General features: G+C 41.8%; 1 protein-coding gene across 4 annotated transcripts in view; it reads left to right on the top strand.

The window, feature by feature from the left end:
• AMN1 (antagonist of mitotic exit network 1 homolog) overlaps positions 1-7,230 on the top strand; it is a 110,791-nt gene extending 103,561 nt beyond the window's left edge. For all 4 annotated transcript variants that reach the window (XM_038771336.1, XM_038771328.1, XM_038771354.1 and 1 more), the window contains exon 7: positions 6,935-7,230. In XM_038771336.1, the coding sequence (XP_038627264.1) occupies positions 6,935-7,008 (74 nt within the window). In that variant the 3' untranslated portion in view covers positions 7,009-7,230. The remainder of the gene's footprint in view (positions 1-6,934) is intronic.
• Positions 7,231-18,911: the final 11,681 nt, after the last annotated feature.

The following is an 18,911-nucleotide window of genomic DNA, read 5'->3' as shown; positions in this document are numbered from 1 at the left end:
ATTTATTGAGCGCTTACTGTGTGCAGAGCAGTGGACTAAGCGCTTGGGAAGGACAAGTTGGCAACATATAGAGACGGTCCCTACCCAACCAGTCTAAGGAGAGTCCAGGTGTCCCCTTCCCTGGCTAAGAGAGGCCCAAACTTCAGGGGAGCTCAGTGGGACTCAATCAATCAATCAATCAATCGCATTTATTGAGCACTTACTGTGTGCAGAGCACTGGACTAAGCGCTTGGGAAGTCCAAGTTGGCAGCATATAGAGACGGTCCCTACCTAACCAGTCTAAGGAGAGTCAGGGTGTCCCCTTCCCTGGCTAAGAGAGGCCCGAACTTTAGGGGAGCTGAGTGGGAATCAATCAATCAATCAATCAATCGTATTTATTGAGCACTTTCTGTGTGCAGAGCACTGGACTAAGCGCTTGGGAAGTACAAGTTGGCAACATATAGAGACGGTCCCTACCCAACCAGTCTAAGGAGAGTCAGGGTGTCCCCGTCCCCCACTAAGAGAGGCCCGAACTTTAGGGGAGCTCAGTGGGACTCAATCAATCCATCAATCAATCAATCGTATTTATTGAGCGCTTACTGTGTGCAGAGCACTGTACTAAGCACTTGGGAAGTACAAGTTGGCAACATATAGAGAGGGTCCCTACCCAACCAGTCTAAGGAGAGTCAGGGTGTCCCCTTCCCCGGCTACGAGAGGCCCAAACTTTAGGGGAGCTCAGTGGGACTCAATCAATCAATCAATCAATCGTATTTATTGAGCACTTACTGTGTGCAGAGCACTGGACTCAGCGCTTGGGAAGTACAAGTTGGCAACATAGAATGAATGAATTGTATCCCCCGTCCCCAGCACTTAGAACAGTGCTCCACACATAATAAGCGCTTAACAAATGCCATCATTATTATTCTCTGGGCCTCAGTTACCTCATCTGTAAAATGGGGATGAAGACTGTGAGCCCCCCGTTTGACAACCTGATCACCTTGAGGCCATCATTGGGTAGGGACCGTCTCTATATGTTGACGATTTGTACTTCCCAAGCGCTGAGTACAGTGCTCTGCACATAGTAAGCGCTCAATAAGTACAATTGAATGAATGAATGAATTGTATCCCCCCTCCCCAGCACTTAGAACAGTGCTCCACACATAATAAGCGCTTAACAAATCAATCAATCGTATTTATTGAGCGCTTACTGTGTGCAGAACAATGTACTAAGCGCTTGGGAAGTACAAGTTGGCAACATATAGAGACAGTCCCTACCCAACAGTGGGCTCACCCATCATTATTATTCTCTGGGCCTCAATTATCTCATCTGTAAAATGGGGATGAAGACTGTGAGCCCCCCATGGGACAACCTGATCACCTTGTATCTCCCCAGCGCTTAGAACAGTGCTTCGCACATAGTAAGCGCTTAACAAATGCCATCTCATTATTATTCTCTGTGCCTCGGTTATCTCATCTGTAAAATGGGGGTGAAGACTGTGAGCCCCACGTGGGACAACCTGATCGCCTTGTAGCTACCTCAGCGCTTAGAACAGTGCTTGGCACATAGTAAGCGCTTAACAAATACCATTATTATATGAGAAGCAGCCTGGCTCAGTGGAAAGAGCACCGGCTTGGGAGTCGGAGGACGTGGATTCTAATCCCGCCTCTGCTGCTTGTCAGCTGCGTCACTCTGGGCAAGTCACTTCCCTGTGCCTCAGTTACCTCATCTGTAAAAGACGGTGAGCTCCACATGGGACAACCCGACTGCCTTGTATCAACCCCAGCGCTTAGAACAGTGCTTGGCACATAGTAAGCGCTTAACAAATACCATTATTCATTCATTCAATCGTTTTTATTGAGCGCTTACTGTGTGCAGAGCACTGTAGTAAGCGCTTGGGAAGGACAAGTTGGCAACATAGAAAGACGGTCCCTACCCAACCGTGGGCTTACATTATTGCTTTTACAGCACTATATCTGCTCCCTATGGAAGAATACCTTTATTATTATTAATTACTATCATTATTAATACATTTTAGACTGTGAGCCCACTGTTGGGTAGGGACCGTCTCTATATGTTGCCAACTTGGACTTCCCAAGCGCTTAGTACAGTGCTCTGCACACAGTAAGCGCTCAATAAATACGATTGGTGATGATGATGATGATGACCGTCTGTATATGTTGCCAACTTGGACTTCCCAAGCGCTTAGTCCAGTGCTCTGCACACAGTAAGCGCTCAATAAATACGATTGATGATGATGATGACCGTCTCTATATGTTGCCAACTTGTACTTCCCAAGCGCTTAGTACAGTGCTCTGCACACAGTAAGCGCTCAATAAATACGATTGATGATGATGATGATGATGATGACCGTCTGTATATGTTGCCAACTTGTACTTCCCAAGCGCTTAGTACAGTGCTCTGCACACAGTAAGCACTCAATAAATACGATTGATGATGATGATGATGATGACCGTCTGTATATGTTGCCAACTTGTACTTCCCAAGCGCTTAGTCCAGTGCTCTGCACACAGTAAGCGCTCAATAAATACGATTGATGATGATGATGACCGTCTCTATATGTTGCCAACTTGTACTTCCCAAGCGCTTAGTCCAGTGCTCTGCACACAGTAAGCGCTCAATAAATACGATTGATGATGATGATGACCGTCTCTATATGTTGCCAACTTGTACTTCCCAAGCGCTTAGTACAGTGCTCTGCACACAGTAAGCGCTCAATAAATACGATTGATGATGATGATGATGATGATGACCGTCTCTATATGTTGCCAACTTGTACTTCCCAAGCGCTTAGTACAGTGCTCTGCACACAGTAAGCACTCAATAAATACGATTGATGATGATGATGATGATGACCGTCTCTATATGTTGCCAACTTGGACTTCCCAAGCGCTTAGTACAGTGCTCTGCACACAGTAAGCGCTCAATAAATACGATTGATTGATTGTTAAGCGCTTGGGCAGATTAAAAAAAATCAAAACAGGTGGAACAAAGTCCCTGTCTCACCTGGGGCATTCGGTCTAAATTAGAGTATCTACGCCTCCTATCCTTGAACCCCGTCAAATCCCTATCTCCTGAAAAAGATTCCAGCTTTCCAAAAGTGGGAGGTTTCTGGAAGTTCGAAATGCGATGGAGGGCCACTGAGTTCTACTAAATCTTGTCACGGGGGAATGGTAAAGTGGGGTGCCTGCCCCAGTGACAAGAAGTTAGAGCCAGATCATAGGGGGTGTTTAGGAATTTTTATTCGTAATAATAATAATAATAATAATGGCATTTATTAAGGGTGTTTAGGAATTTTTATTCATAATAATAATGGCATTTATTAAGCGCTTACTATGTGCAGAGGACTGTTCCAAGCAATGGGGAGGTTACACGGTGATCAGGTTGTCCCACGGGGGGGGCTCACAGTCTTCATCCCCATTTTACAGGTGAGGTAACTGAGGCACAGAGAAGCTGAGTGACTGGCCATTAATAATAATAATAATAATAATGGCATTTATTAAGCGCTTACTATGTGCAAAGCACTGTTCTGAGCGCTGGGGAGGTTACAAGGTGACCAGGTTGTCCCCCGTGGGGCTCACGGTCTTCATCCCCATTTTACAGATGAGGTCACAGAGGCTCAGAGAAGTGAAGTGACTTGCCCAAGGTCACACAGCAGACATGTGGCGGAGATGGGATTCGAACCCATGACCTCTGACTCCCAAGCCTGGGCTCTTTCCACTGAGCCACGCTGCTTCTCTTAAGACAAGAAGTTAGAGCCAGATCATAGGGTGGGTTTAGGAATTTTTATTCATAATAATGATAATAATGGCATTTATTAAGCGCTTACTGTGTGCAGAGGACTGTTCCAAGCGCTGGGGAGGTTACACGGTGATCAGGTTGCCCCACAGCAGGGGCTCACAGTCTTCATCCCCATTTTACAGATGAGGTAACTGAGGCACAGAGAAGCTGACTGGCCCAAAGTTTTATTATTATTATTATTATTATTTATTATAAGTAGACATTTATATTATAGACATTATTATAGACTATTACATTATATAATTATTATATTATATAATATATTATATTATAATATATTTATATTATATAATTATTATAATTATTATAGATTATTATCTATTTATTCATTTATTTTACTTGTACATATCTATTCTATTTATTTTATTTTGTTAGTATGTTCGGTTTTTTTTCTCTGTCTCCCCCTTTTAGACTGTGAGCCCACTGTTGGGTAGGGACCGTCTCTATATGTTGCCAACTTGTACTTCCCAAGCGCTTCGTACAGTGCTCTGCACACAGTAAGCGCTCAATAAATACGATTGATGATGATGATGATGATGATGACCTCTGACTCCAAAGCCCAGGCTCTTTCCACTGAGCCACGCTGCTTGTCTAGGCGCTTACTATGTGCAGAGGACTGTTCCAAGCAGTGGGGGAGATTACAAAGGGGGGGGGGGGGGTGCTCACAGTCTTCATCCCCATTTTACAGATGAGGGAACTGAGGCACAGAGAAGCTGACTGGCCCAAAGTTTTATTATTATTATTATTAATATTAATATTTTTAATCATCCTGTCCATTCCCCAGATCATTCGCGAGAAGTCTTGGAGCAACTGGTGGGCCCAAATAAGCCCAAAGTCTTATTATTATTATTATTATTATTAATATTTTTAATCATCCTGTCCATTCCCCAGATCATTCGCGAGAAGTCTTGGAGCAACTGGTGGGCCCAAATAAGCCCCAAGTCTTATTAATTATTATTATTATTAATATTTTTAATCACCCTGTCCATTCCCCAGATCATTCGCAAGAAGTCTTGGAGCAACTGGTGGGCCCAAATAAGCCCAAAGTTTTATTATTATTATTATTATTATTATTATTATTAATATTTTTAATCATCCTGTCCATTCCCCAGATCACTCGCGAGAAGTCTTGGAGCAACTGGTGGGCCCAAATGAGCCCAAAGTTTTATTATTATTATTAATATTTTTAATCATCCTGTCCATTCCCCAGATCATTCGCGAGAAGTCTTGGAGCAACTGGTGGGCCCAAATTTGAAGCCCAAAGTTTTATTATTATTATTAATATTTTTAATCATCGTGTCCATTCCCCAGATCATTCGCGAGAAGTCTTGGAGCAACTGGTGGGCCCAAATTTGAAGCCCAAAGTTTTATTATTATTATTAATATTTTTAATCATCCTGCCCACTCCCCAGATCATTCACGAGAAGTCTTGGAGCACCTGGTGGGCCCAAATTTGAAGCCCAAAGTTTTATTATTATTATTAATACTTTTAATCATCCTGTCCATTCCCCAGATCATTTGCGAGAAGTCTTGGAGCAACTGGTGGGCCCAAATACGCCCAAAGTCTTATTATTATTATCATTATTATTAATATTTTTAATCATCCTGTCCATTCCCCAGATCATTTGCGAGAAGTCTTGGAGCAACTGGTGGGCCCAAATAAGCCCAAAGTTTTATTATTATTATTATTATTATTATTAATATTTTTAATCATCCTGTCCATTCCCCAGATCACTCGCGAGAAGTCTTGGAGCAACTGGTGGGCCCAAATAAGCCCAAAGTTTTATTATTATTATTAATATTTTTAATCATCCTGCCCATTCCCCAGATCACTCGCGAGAAGTCTTGGAGCAACTGGTGGGCCCAAATAAGCCCAAAGTTTTATTATTATTATTATTATTATTAATATTTTTAATCATCCTGCCCATTCCACAGATCACTCGCGAGAAGTCTTGGAGCAACTGGTGGGCCCAAATAAGCCCAAAGTCTTATTATTATTATTAATATTTTAAATCATCCTGTCCATTCCCCAGATCATTCGCGAGAAGTCTTGGAACAACTGGTGGGCCCAAATAAGCCCAAAGTTTTATTCTTATTATTATTATTAATATTTTTAATCATCCTGTCCATTCCCCAGATCATTCGCGAGAAGTCTTGGAGCAACTGGTGGGCCCAAATAAGCCCAAAGTTTTATTATTATTATTAATATTTTTAATCATCCTGCCCACTCCCCAGATCATTCACGAGAAGTCTTGGAGCAACTGGTGGGCCCAAATTTGAAGCCCAAAGTTTTATTATTATTATTAATATTTTTAATCATCCTGTCCATTCCCCAGATCATTTGCGAGAAGTCTTGGAGCAACTGGTGGGCCCAAATTTGAAGCCCAAAGTTTTCTTATTATTATTAATATTTTTAATCATCCTGTCCATTCCCCAGATCACTTGCGAGAAGTCTTGGAGCAACTGGTGGGCCCAAATTTGAAGCCCAAAGTTTTATTATTATTATTAATATTTTTAATCATCCTGCCCACTCCCCAGATCATTTGCGAGAAGTCTTGGAGCAACTGGTGGGCCCAAATAAGCCCAAAGTTTTATTATTATTATTATTATTAATAATATTTTCAATCATCCTGTCCATTCCAGATCATTCGCAGAAGTCTTGGAGCAACTGGTGGGCCCAAATAAGCCCAAAGTTTTATTATTATTATTAATATTTTAAATCATCCTGCCCATTCCCCAGATCATTCGAGAGAAGTCTTGGAGCAACTGGTGGGCCCAAATTTGAAGCCCAACGTTTTATTATTATTATTAATATTTTTAATCATCCTGTCCATTCCCCAGATCATTCGCGAGAAGTCTTGGAGCAACTGGTGGGCCCAAATGAGCCCAAAGTTTTATTATTATTATTAATATTTTTAATCATCCTGCCCACTCCCCAGATCATTCACGAGAAGTCTTGGAGCAGCTGGTGGGCCCAAATGAGCCCAAAGTTTTCTTATTATTATTAATATTTTTAATCATCCTGTCCGTTCCCCAGATCATTCGCGAGAAGTCTTGGAGCAACTGGTGGGCCCAAATAAGCCCAAAGTTTTATTATTATTATTAATATTTTTAATCATCCTGCCCATTCCACAGATCATTCGCGAGAAGTCCTGGAGCAACTGGTGGGCCCAAATAAAATCAAGCAAGTGACGTGGACCGTATATTGACGCCGTTGAAAAACGGGAGCAGCGATCCACTGCAGCGGGAAAAGGCGGCCTCCGGAACCCCCCCACCGCGCCGTCCGGAATCCCGATGGATCCGTGGTCTCGGTCTCCCTCTCCGGGATCGCCGGCTGGCCATCTGCATCCCAGCCCATCCTCGGGGTGTGAGTCGGATTCCGGATTAAACGCTTGAGATACGAGCAGCAGCCTACGCTCTCCCACGCGAGAGAACCGCCTTGGTTTTTTATTTTGGGGGAACGGCAGTGCTGCCAAAATCCTCACCCCCTTCATCATCATCGTCATCATCGATCGTATGTATTGAGCGCTTACTGTGTGCAGAGCACCGTACTAAGCGCTTGGGAAGTACAAGCTGGCAACATATAGAGACGGTCCCTACCCAACAGTGGGCTCACAGTCTAGAAGGGGGAGACAGAGGAAAAAAACCGAACATACTAACAAAATAAAAGAAATAGAATAGATATGCACAAGTAAAATAAATAAATAAATAGATAATAATTATAATAACTATATAATATAATTATATTATATTATAATATCATATATAATATAATAATTATGTAATATAAGAATATATAATAATATCTATAATATCTATAATATAAATATCTATTTATAATAAATAAATAATAATAATAGTCCCTACCCAACAGTGGGCTCACAGTCTAAAAGGGGGAGACAGAGAAAAAAACCTGAACATACCAACAAAATAAAAGAAATAGAATAGATATGTACAAGTAAAATAAATAGATAATAATAATCTATAATAATTATAATAATTACATAATTATATTATATTATAATATTATATACAATTTAATATAATGATTATATAATGTAATGATCTATAATAATATCTATAATAATATCTACAATATAAATATCTATTTATAATAAATAAATAATAATAATGGTCCCTACCCAACAGTGGGCTCACAGTCTAAAAGGGGGAGACAGAGAAAAAAACCGAACATACTAACAAAATAAAAGAAATAGAATAGATATGTACAAGTAAAATAAATAAATATAGATAATCTATAATAATTATATTATATTATAATATTATATACAATTTAATACAATGATTATATAATGTAATGATCTATAATAATATCTATAATAATATCTACAATATAAATATCTATTTATAATAAATAAATAATAATAATGGTCCCTACCCAACAGTGGGCTCACAGTCTTCATCAGCGTTTCGGTTCTTATAAGGGAAAACCCTCTTCGGCGGGGCTCGGTGGAAAGAGCCCGGGCTTGGGAGTCCGGGGTCCTGGGTTCTAATCCCGGCTCCGCCGCTGGTCAGCTGGGTGACGCTGGGCAAGTCGCTTCGCTCCTCTGGGCCTCCCCCTTTTAAATGTGAATGAAAAAACCGATCCTCTGTGGTCCGTCTCCCCTTTCTAGACTGTGAGCCCGTCATTGGGTAGGGACCGTCTCTATATGTTGACGATTTGTACTTCCCAAGCGCTTAGTACAGTGCTCTGCACATAGTCAGCGCTCAATAAATACGATTGAATGAATGAATGAATGAATGGGCCTCAGTTCCCTCATTTGCAAAATGGGGATGAAGACTATGAGCCCCACGTGGGACAACCTGATGATCCTGTATTCCCCCCTCCCGACCAAGAGTGCTTAGAACAGTGCTTAACAGTGCTCTTAATAAGGGCTTAACATATGTTTGTACGTATTTATTACTCTATTTATTTTACTTGTACATATTTATTTTATTCTGTTAATATGTTTTGTTTTGTTGTCTGTCTCCCCCTTCTAGACTGCGAGCCCGCTGTTGGGTAGGGACCGTCTCTCTATGTTGCCACCTTGGACTTCCCAAGCGCTTAGTATAGCGCTCTGCACACAGTCAGCGCTCAATAAATACGACTGAATGAATGAATGAATGCAGTCCCCATCCCGCATGGGGCTCACAGTCTCAACCCCCATTTTCCAGATGAGGGAACTGAGGCCCAGAGAAGCGAAGTGACCTGCCCAGGGTCACGCTGCAGACAGGGAGCGGAGATGAGATTAGAACCCGTGGCCTTGGTTTGCCCTGGCACTTGGGAATCTCTAGGCTCCAGTCATTCATTCAGTCGTATTTATTGAGCGCTTATTGTGTGCAGAGCACTGTACTAAGCGCTTGGGAAGTCCAAGTCGGCAACATCTAGAGACGGTCCCTGCCCCTCAACGGGCTCACAGTCTAGAAGGGGGAGACAGACAACGAAACAAGTAGACAGGTGTCAATACCATCAGAATAAATAGAATTATAGCTAGAGAATTATAGATTCCAGGCCTCAGTGGTTCATTCAATCGTATTTATTGAGTGCTTACTGTGTGCAAAGCACTGTACTACTACTACTAATAATAATGATGGCATTTATTAAGCGCTTACTATGTGCAACACGCTATTCTAAGCGCTGGGGAGGTTACGAGGCGATCAGGTTGTCCCCCGGGGGGCTCACAGTCTTCATCCCCATTTTCCAGACGAGGGAACTGAGGCCCAGAGAAGTGAAGTGCCTTGCCCAAAGTCACACAGCTGACAGTTGGCGGAGCCGGGATTTGAACCCACGACCTCTGACTCCAAAGCCCGGGCTCTTTCCCCTGAGCCACGCTGCTTCTCTGAGGAGTTAGCACTGTACTGAGCCGTCCCAGCAAACTGGGCAGGGGGGTAGACTGAGTTTCGGAGGAGAGTTTCTATCACCGGGAATTTGCTTTCTTGATTGGGTCACGTGCAATGACGGAACTTTCCCGGGGGGGAAGAAAAAGGCACGATATAATGGTAAGCAGGGAATCAGAAAAGTTTAGCCCACTTGAGATTTTTTTTTTATGGCATTTATTAAGCGCTTACTATGTGCAAAGCACTGTTCTAAGCGCTGAGATTGAAAAGCATCCCTGGGGTTATATCCCCGGAACCCCTTCTCCCCCTCCACATCCCCCCGCCTTACCTCCTTCCCCTCCCCACAGCACCTGTATATATGTTTGTACAGATTTATTACTCTATTTTATTGGTACATATTTATTCTATTTATTTTATTTTGTTAATATGTTTTGTTTGGTTGTCTGTGTCCCCCTTCTAGACTGTGAGCCCACTGTTGGGTAGGGACCGTCTCTATGTGTTGCCAACTTGGACTTCCTAAGCGCTTAGTACAGTGCTCTGCACACAGTAAGCGCTCAATAAATACGATTGAATGAATGAATGAATGAATAATAGTAATAATAATAACTGTGGTATTTGTTAAGCGCTTACTATGTGTGAGCCCACTGCTGGGTAGGGACCGTCTCTATGTGTTGCCAACTTGGACTTCCCAAGCACTTAGTACAGTGCTTTGCACACAGTAAGCGCTCAATAAATACGATTGAATGAACAAATGAATGAATGAATAATAGTAATAATAATAACTGTGGTATTTGTTAAGCGCTTACTATGTGTGAGCCCACTGCTGGGTAGGGACCGTCTCTGTGTGTTGCCAACCTGTACTTCCCAAGCGCTTAGTACAGTGCTCTGCACACAGTAAGCGCTCAATAAATACGATTGAATGAATGAATGAATAATAGTAATAATAATAACTGTGGTATTTGTTAAGCGCTTACTATGTGTGAGCCCACTGCTGGGTAGGGACCGTCTCTAAATGTTGCCAACTTGTACTTCCCAAGCACTTAGTACAGTACTCTGCACACGGTAAGCGCTCAATAAATACGATTGAATGAATGGATGAATGAATAATAGTAATTATAATAACTGTGGTATTTGTTAAACGCTTACTATGTGTGAGCCCACTGCTGGGCAGAGACCGTCTCTATGTGTTGCCAACTTGGACTTCCCAAGCGCTTAGTACAGTGCTCTGCACACGGTAAGCGGTCAATACATACGATTGAATGAATGAATGAATAATAGTAATAATAGTAACTGTGGTATTTGTTTAGCCACTTCATAAGTAGCAGAATGTGTACTCGTGTTCTGGAGCTCTAGCATTGAGATAGTCACCATAGACGAATTCAAATCTGATTCGGTTCATTCGTTCAGTGGTACTAAGCGCTTGGGAAGTCCAAGTTGGCAACATCTAGAGACGGTCCCTACCCAACAGCGGGCTCACAGTCTAGAAGGGGGAGGCAGACAACAAAATAAAACATATTAACAAAACAAACAGAATAAATATGTACAAATAAAACAGAGTAATAAATACGTACAAACATATACATATCAATCGATCATATTTATTGAGCACTTACTGTGTGCAGAGCACTGTACTAAGGGCTTGGGAAGTCCAAGTTGGCAACATATAGAGCCAGTCCCTACCCAACAGTGGGCTCACTGTCTAGAAGGGGGAGACAGAGAACAAAACCAAACATATTAATGAAATAAAATAAATAGAATAGATATGTACAAGTAAAATAAATAGAGTAATAAATCCGTACAAACACGTATACATATATACAGGTGCTGTGGGGAGGGGAAGGAGGTAAGGCGGGGGGGATGGAGAGGGAGAGGAGGGGGATGTAAAGATGTAAAAACTGGAGGTCAGTATTCCCTATAAACCAGAGGATTCTGTTCTTCAAATTTAAGATAAGTGTGTTTCAATTCCTTTGGATCCATTTCTTAGGTAGCTACGGGACTGGAAAATAGCTTGAAATGGGAACAAAAAAAAGGGACAGGGCAAAGTTACTTCATTCATCCATTCAATCGTATTTATTAAGCACTTACTGTGTGCGGAGCACTGTACTAAGCACTTGGGATGTACTCATCGGCAACATATAGAGACGGTCCCTACCCAATGACGGGCTCACAGTCTAGAAAGGGGAGACAGGCCACAGAGGATTGGTTTTTTTAATTCACATTTAAAAGGGGGAGACAGACAACAAAACAAAACACGCAGACAGGTGTCAAAACCATCAGAATAAATAGAATTACAGCTATAGAATTAGAGGCTCCAGGCCTCAGTGGTTCACTCAGTCGTATTTATTGGGTGCCACTTAAGGTTGCGAACTGTGAATTCGATTCGCAATTAATAACATTGTGTCTAGTTCTTTTGGTGTTTTGGTATTTCCAATTCCGCTAAATTATCGTTGATAATCAATCAATCGTATTTATTGAGCGCTTACTGTGTGCACAGCACTGTACTAAGCGCTTGGGAAGTCCAAGTCGGCCACATATAGAGACGGTCCCTACCCAACAGTGGGAAGGAGAAAGGAGCTGACCTGTGCAGGTGTTCAAAATACTTTGGACATTTCGAGGTCTAGTTTCTTCTTCTGCAGGTGGAATAAAATTTCATTTCAAACGTGCGGGCTTCCCTCCGCGTGATCATTCCAAGCAGTTGAAAAGTGAAATAATAGGGACTGTCTCTATATGTTGCCAATTTGTACTTCCCAAGCGCTTAGTACAGTGCTCTGCACACAGTAAGCACTCAATAAATACGATTGATGATGATGATGATGAAATAAAATTTCATTTCAAACGTGCGGGCTTCCCCCCCGGCATGATCACTCCAAGCAGTTGAAAGAAAACTTCCAAGAGCGACCTCAAATGTTCTCATCATCAGCGCTTAGGACAGTGCTTTGCACATAGTAAGCGCTTAACAAATACCAACATTATTATTATTATTATTATTATTATTATTATTATTATTATTATTTTATTTAGCTTTCCTCGGAAATATTTCCTCCCCCAAACTGTATGCCTTCACTGCTTTTATCACCATTAGTACGGTGGCCAGTATTGTCATAAGCTATTAAAATACGCTGGCAATTTGGCATTCTTGCCCTCAGGGCCGAATTGTGCTTTCCAAGCGCTTAGTACAGTGCTCGCCACACAGTAAGCGCTCAATAAATGCGACTGAATGAACGAATGCTCTAGTTTCATCTGCGCTGGGTAAAGAATGGCAGGTTTTTGTGAAAAAGATCCACTTAATTGTCAAGTCACTGCCGGCAGGGATCGCGTCCACCAACTCTGTTACACTGCACTCGCCCAAACACTTAGTACAGTGCTCTGCACACAGGAAGTGTTCAATAAGTACCACTGGGTGAGTGATTGATTGGAGCAGGAAACATGTGGAAAAATCCTCTTGCCTCATTCATTCATCCATTCAATCGTTATGTATTGAGCGCTTACTGTGTGCAGAGCACTGTACTAAGCGCTTGGGCAGTACGGGTTGGCAACATATAGAGACGGTCGTTCATTCATTCAACTGTATTTATTGCGAGCTTACTGTGTGCTGAGCACTGTACTAAGCGCTTGGGAAGTCCAAGTTGGCAACACATAGAGACGGTCCCTACCCAACAGCAGGCTCACAGTCTAGAAGGGGGAGACAGACAACAAAACCAAACATATTATCAGAATAAAATAAGTAGAATAAAAATGTACAAGTAAAATAAATAAATAAATAGAGTAATGGCTAATAGGCTAATAGCCTAATTGGCTTGATTACCATCGTTAACATAACTGCCGAACCCAAGGTAAGACCCAACAGAAGTATTTTTAAACCCATACTTTTCCCCAAGTGCAACTTATAAATTGACCTGCGTGTAATAATAATAATGCTAATAATAATTGCGGTATTTGTTCATTCATTCATTCAATCGTATTTCATTCATTCATTCCTTCAATCGTATTTATTGAGCGCTTACTGTGTGCCAGGCACTGTACTAAGCACCGGGGTGGATCCAAGCAAATCGGGTGGAACACAGTCCCTGTCCCACGTGGGGCTCACGGTCTGCATCCCCACTTTACAGATGAGGGAACTGAGGCACAGTGAAGTGACTTGCCCAGGACACAGCGGACAAGTGGTGGAGCCTGAATTAGAACACAGGTCCTTCTATATATGTATATATATGTGTGTGTATATATATATATATACATACACACACACACATATATATATACACACACATATATGTATGTATATATATATACACACACACACAATTAGAATATAGAATATATATGCACATATACTCTAATATATATGTATATATATACATATATATATATATATATGCATATATAGAATTAGAACCCAGGTCCACATATATATATATATATATATATATATATATATATATATATATATATATGTTTGTATGTATTTATTACTCTATTTTACTTGTACATATCTATTCTATTTATTTTATTTCGTTAATATGTTCTGTCTTGTTGTCTGTCTCCCCCTTCTAGACTGTGAGCCCACTGTTGGGTAGGGACTGTCTCTAGATGTTGCCAACTTGGGCTTCCCAAGCGCTTAGTACAGTGCTCTGCACACAGTAAGCACTCAATAAATACGATTGATTGATTGATTGATTGTGATTCCCAGCCCTTGCTCTATCCATTAGGCGACATTGCTTCTCTGTACATTTTGGGTTTATGAAGGAAAGATTCCCTTATTAGATGAAGTACTATGTGCAAAGCACTGTTCTAAGCGCTTGGGGAGGTTACTTGTTTGGGCCTCAATTTCCTCTTTTGTAAAAATGGGGACTCAGTACCAACTCCCTCCTACCCAGACTGTGAGTTTCTGGTGGGACAGGGAGTGTGTCCAATCTGCATACACTGTATCTACTCTAGAGCTTAGTTCAGTGCTTGGCACACAGTAAGCAATTAAACAAATACTATTATAGTTATCATTATTATTATTATTGCTATTATCACTATCAAGGAACTGTAGTACTAGCGTATGATTTGTATTGGAGTATTAGCATTAATCTTGTCACTTCCACCCCTCTGTCTAGGGTCGCACCACTGGCATGGCTAGCTTTGAAAACGAAAATATATGCTCAAGTATCTGTTATAGACTGATTTTTTTCTAATTATTATCACTATGTATTTTCTCAATGATATTTGGACAGTAAAGATGCTGAAGTATATTCCACAGACTTACTTAAGAATTCAAGACAAACAGAAATGAGAAAGTTTGTGTTAGTCTGGACTGTGCCAAGGGCCAGTTTTTCTGCCACTCTCTGAATACATGCAATAAACATTATATCTAAATATCTACCCTTCCATTTACATTTCTATTATGTCAAGTTTAAAGTGGCTATCATCATGACAACTTTGGTAACTTAATATTCCCCATCAATTACAGTTATAAGCAAAACTAATTCCTTATCTGGTAGGAGGGGTACAGCAAGTTGAATCTAGAACCAAATGGCTTACCTAGAAGAAGTCAAATTAAATTGTAATGGAATGGCAATAACTTTTATCTGAGCTGGGCTTCCAAGAAACTGTGATCCTTCCAAAATGCAGGAATATTGAAGGACATGGTCTCTTTACTTGAAATAGGAATCTGGAAATCTTTAGAGTGGAGAAAATCAACTCCTACTACCTTGGCAAAAATTAAAACTGGGTATCCCCCCCCCCCCCCCCGCCCTTGCTCTAAGATAATTACCCTGATTTAAATCTATACTCTATGTTTGTATGGATATGTCCACACACACACACACACACACACACACACACACACGTGTATGTATGCATATGTATGTATATAGGTATATGTATGTGTATATATATTCGCATGCATATATATGTAAAGATTTTTCTAATTCAAAGATAGCTCTACTGACAATGAGCCTTTATCAATGCATATGACTATAAAGACCCACAAGCGTTCCAATTCTTCATATATGCATGGAAAGGTTGTCCCTTTCTGCCTACTTGCATTAGTTACCCAAGAGTTCCTGGCACTGTTGTATTTTTCTTCCTTTTGGTGTCGTGATATTCCTGAAGCTTCTGCTCCAGGACAACCTCCTGCTTTCTTATTGCTACATGTAGGGCTGGCTTCCAATTCCAATTCATCTGATTATTTTTGTATTATACTCTCCCAAGCACTTAGTACAGTGCTCAATAAATATGATTGACTGACTGCCCATGGCTATGTCATATCTTTTGATGTCATATCTTTTATGTCATATATCTTTTATGCCATATCTTTTATGACATATCTTTTATCTTTTATGTTATATCTTTTATGTCATATCTTCACCTCCTCCAGGAGGCCTTCCCAGACTGAGCCCCTTCTTTCCTCTCCCCCTCGTCCCCCTCTCCATCCCCCCGTCTTACCTCCTTCCCTTCCCCACAGCACCTGTATATATGTATATATGGTTGTACATATTTATTACTCTATTTATGTATTTATTTATTTATTTTACTTGTACATTTCTATCCTACTTATTTTATTTTGTTGGTATGTTTGGTTCTGTTCTCTGTCTCCCCCTTTTAGACTGTGAGCCCACTGTTGGGTAGGGACTGTCTCTATGTGATGCCAATTTGTACTTCCCAAGCGCTTAGTACAGTGCTCTGCACATAGTAAGCGCTCAATAAATACGATTGATTGATTGATTGATTGAAAGATTTCCTTATTAGCAGGACATAGTGGATAAAGCACGGGTCTGGGGGTCTGAAGGTCATGGGTTCTAATCCCCGCTCTGCCCCTTGTCTGCTGTGTGACCTTGCGCAAGTCACTTCACTTCTCTGCCAAATGCCAGCTGAGTGACCTTGGGCAAGTCACTTAACTTCTCTGTGCCTCAGTTCCCTCATCTGTAAAATGGGGATGAAAACTGTAAGCCCCCCGTGGGACAACCTGATCACCTTGTATCCTCCCCAGCGCTTAGAACGGTGCTTTGCACATAGTAAGCGCTTAACAAATGCCATCATTATTATTATTACTATTATTCTCTGGGCCTCAGTGACCTCATCTGTAAATAGGGATTGAGACCGTGAGCCCCACATTCATTCATTCATTCAATCGTATTTATTGAGCGCTTACTGTGTGCCGAGCACTGTACTAAGCGCTTGGGAAGGACAAGTTGGCAACATCTAGAGACGGTCCCTACCCGACAGCGGGCTCACAGCCTAGAAATGGACTCACAGTCTGGGACAGGGACTCCGTCTAACCTGATTTGATTGTCTCTACCCCAGCGCTTAGTACGGTTCCTGGCACGTAGTAAGCGCTTAACAAGTACCCTAGCTATTATTATATCTTTTTCATAATAATAATGATGGCATTTATTAAGCGCTTACTATGTGCAAAGCACTGTTCTAAGCGCTGGGGAGGTTGCGAGGTGATCAGGTTGTCCCACACTTAACTTCTCTGTGCCTCAGTTACCTCATCTGTAAAATGGGGATTAAAACTGTAAGCCCCACGTGGGGCAACCTGATCATTTTGTAGCCTCCCCAGCACTTAGAACAGTGCTTTGCATATAGTAAGCGCTTAACAAATGCCATCATTATTATTATGATTATTATTCTCTGGGCCTCAGTTCCCTCATCTGTAAAATAGGGATTGAGACTGTGAGCCCCACATTCATTCATTCATTCATTCACTCAATCGTATTTATTGAGCACTTACTGTGTGCAGAGCACTGTACTAAGCGCTTGGGAAGTACAAGTCGGGAACATATAGAGACGGCCCCTACCCAACAGCGGGCTCACAGTCTAGAAATGGGCTCACAGTCTGGGACAGGTACTCCGTCCAACCTGATTTGATTGTCTCTACCCCAGCGCTTAGTACGGCTCCTGGCACGTAGTAAACGCTTAACAAGTATCCTAGCTATTATTATTATTATATCTTTTTCATAATAATAATAATGATAGCATTTATTCATTCATTCATTCGTATTTATTGAGCGCTTACTGTGTGCAGAGCACTGTACTAAGTGCTTGGGAAGTACAAGTTGGCAACATATAGAGACGGTCCCTACCCAACAGTGGGCTCACAGTCTAGAAGGGGGAACATTTTATTTAGCACTTACTGTGTGCAAAGCACTGTACTAAGCGCTTGGGAAGCACAAAGGGGGAACAGTTTATTAAGCACTTACTGTGTGCAAAGCACTGTACTAAGTGCTTGGGAATTACAAATTGGCAACATATAGAGACGGTCCCTACACAACAGTGGGCTCACAGTCTAGAAAGGGGAACAGTTTATTAAGCACTTACTATGTGCAAAGCACTGTTCTAAGCCCTGGGGAGGTTACAAGGTGATCAGGTTGTCCTAAGGGGGACTCACAATCTCAATCCCCATTTTACAGATGAGGGAACTGAGACCCAGAGAAGTGAAGTGACTCGCCCAAAGTCACACAGCTGACAAGTGGTGGAGTCGGGATTCGAACCCATGATCTCTGACTCCAAAGCCCAGGCTCTTTCCACTGAACCACGAAACAAAATTCCACTCTGACTTTCTGGACACGTCGGACGACTCCGGGCCGGAAATCCCAGACAGAACTGGCTGTCAGGCCGTGATTTTCCTGCCGGGTGGATTCCGGCAGGGAATACTCGGCTACTTTACGCAGCTGGCTCTGAATAATAATAATAATAATGATAATAATGGCTTTATTAAGCGCTTACTGTGTGCAAAGCACTGTTCTGAGCGCTGGGGAGAATACAAGGTGATCAGGTTGTGCCACGGGGGACTCTCAGTCTTCATCCACATTTTACAGATGAGGGAACTGAGGCCCAGAGAAGTGAAGTGACTTGCCCAAAGTCACACAGCTGGCAATTGGCGGAGCCGGGATTTGAACCCATCTGACTCCAAAGCCCGGGCTCTTTCCACTGAGCCACGAAACAAAATTCCACTCTGACCTTCCGGACACGTCGGACGCCTCAGGGCCGGAAATCCCAGACAGAACTGGCTGTCAGGCCGTGATTTTCCCGCCGGGTGGATTCCGGCAGGGAATACTCGGCTACTTTACGCAGCTGGCTCTGAATAATAATAATAATAATAATAATAATAATAATAATGGCATTTATTAAGCACTTACTGTGTGCAAAGCACTGTTCTGAGCGCTGGGGAGAATACAAGGTGATCAGGTTGTCCCACGTGGGCTCACAGTCTCAATCCCCATTTTACAGATGAGGGAACTGAGGCCCAGAGAAGTGAAGTGACTTGCCCAAAGTCACACAGCTGGCA

Source organism: Tachyglossus aculeatus, chromosome 2 (assembly GCF_015852505.1).
Source record: "Tachyglossus aculeatus isolate mTacAcu1 chromosome 2, mTacAcu1.pri, whole genome shotgun sequence".
NCBI lineage: Eukaryota > Metazoa > Chordata > Mammalia > Monotremata > Tachyglossidae > Tachyglossus > Tachyglossus aculeatus.
Note: the sequence above shows the minus strand (reverse complement) of the source record. Positions and strands in the feature narration are given on the sequence as shown.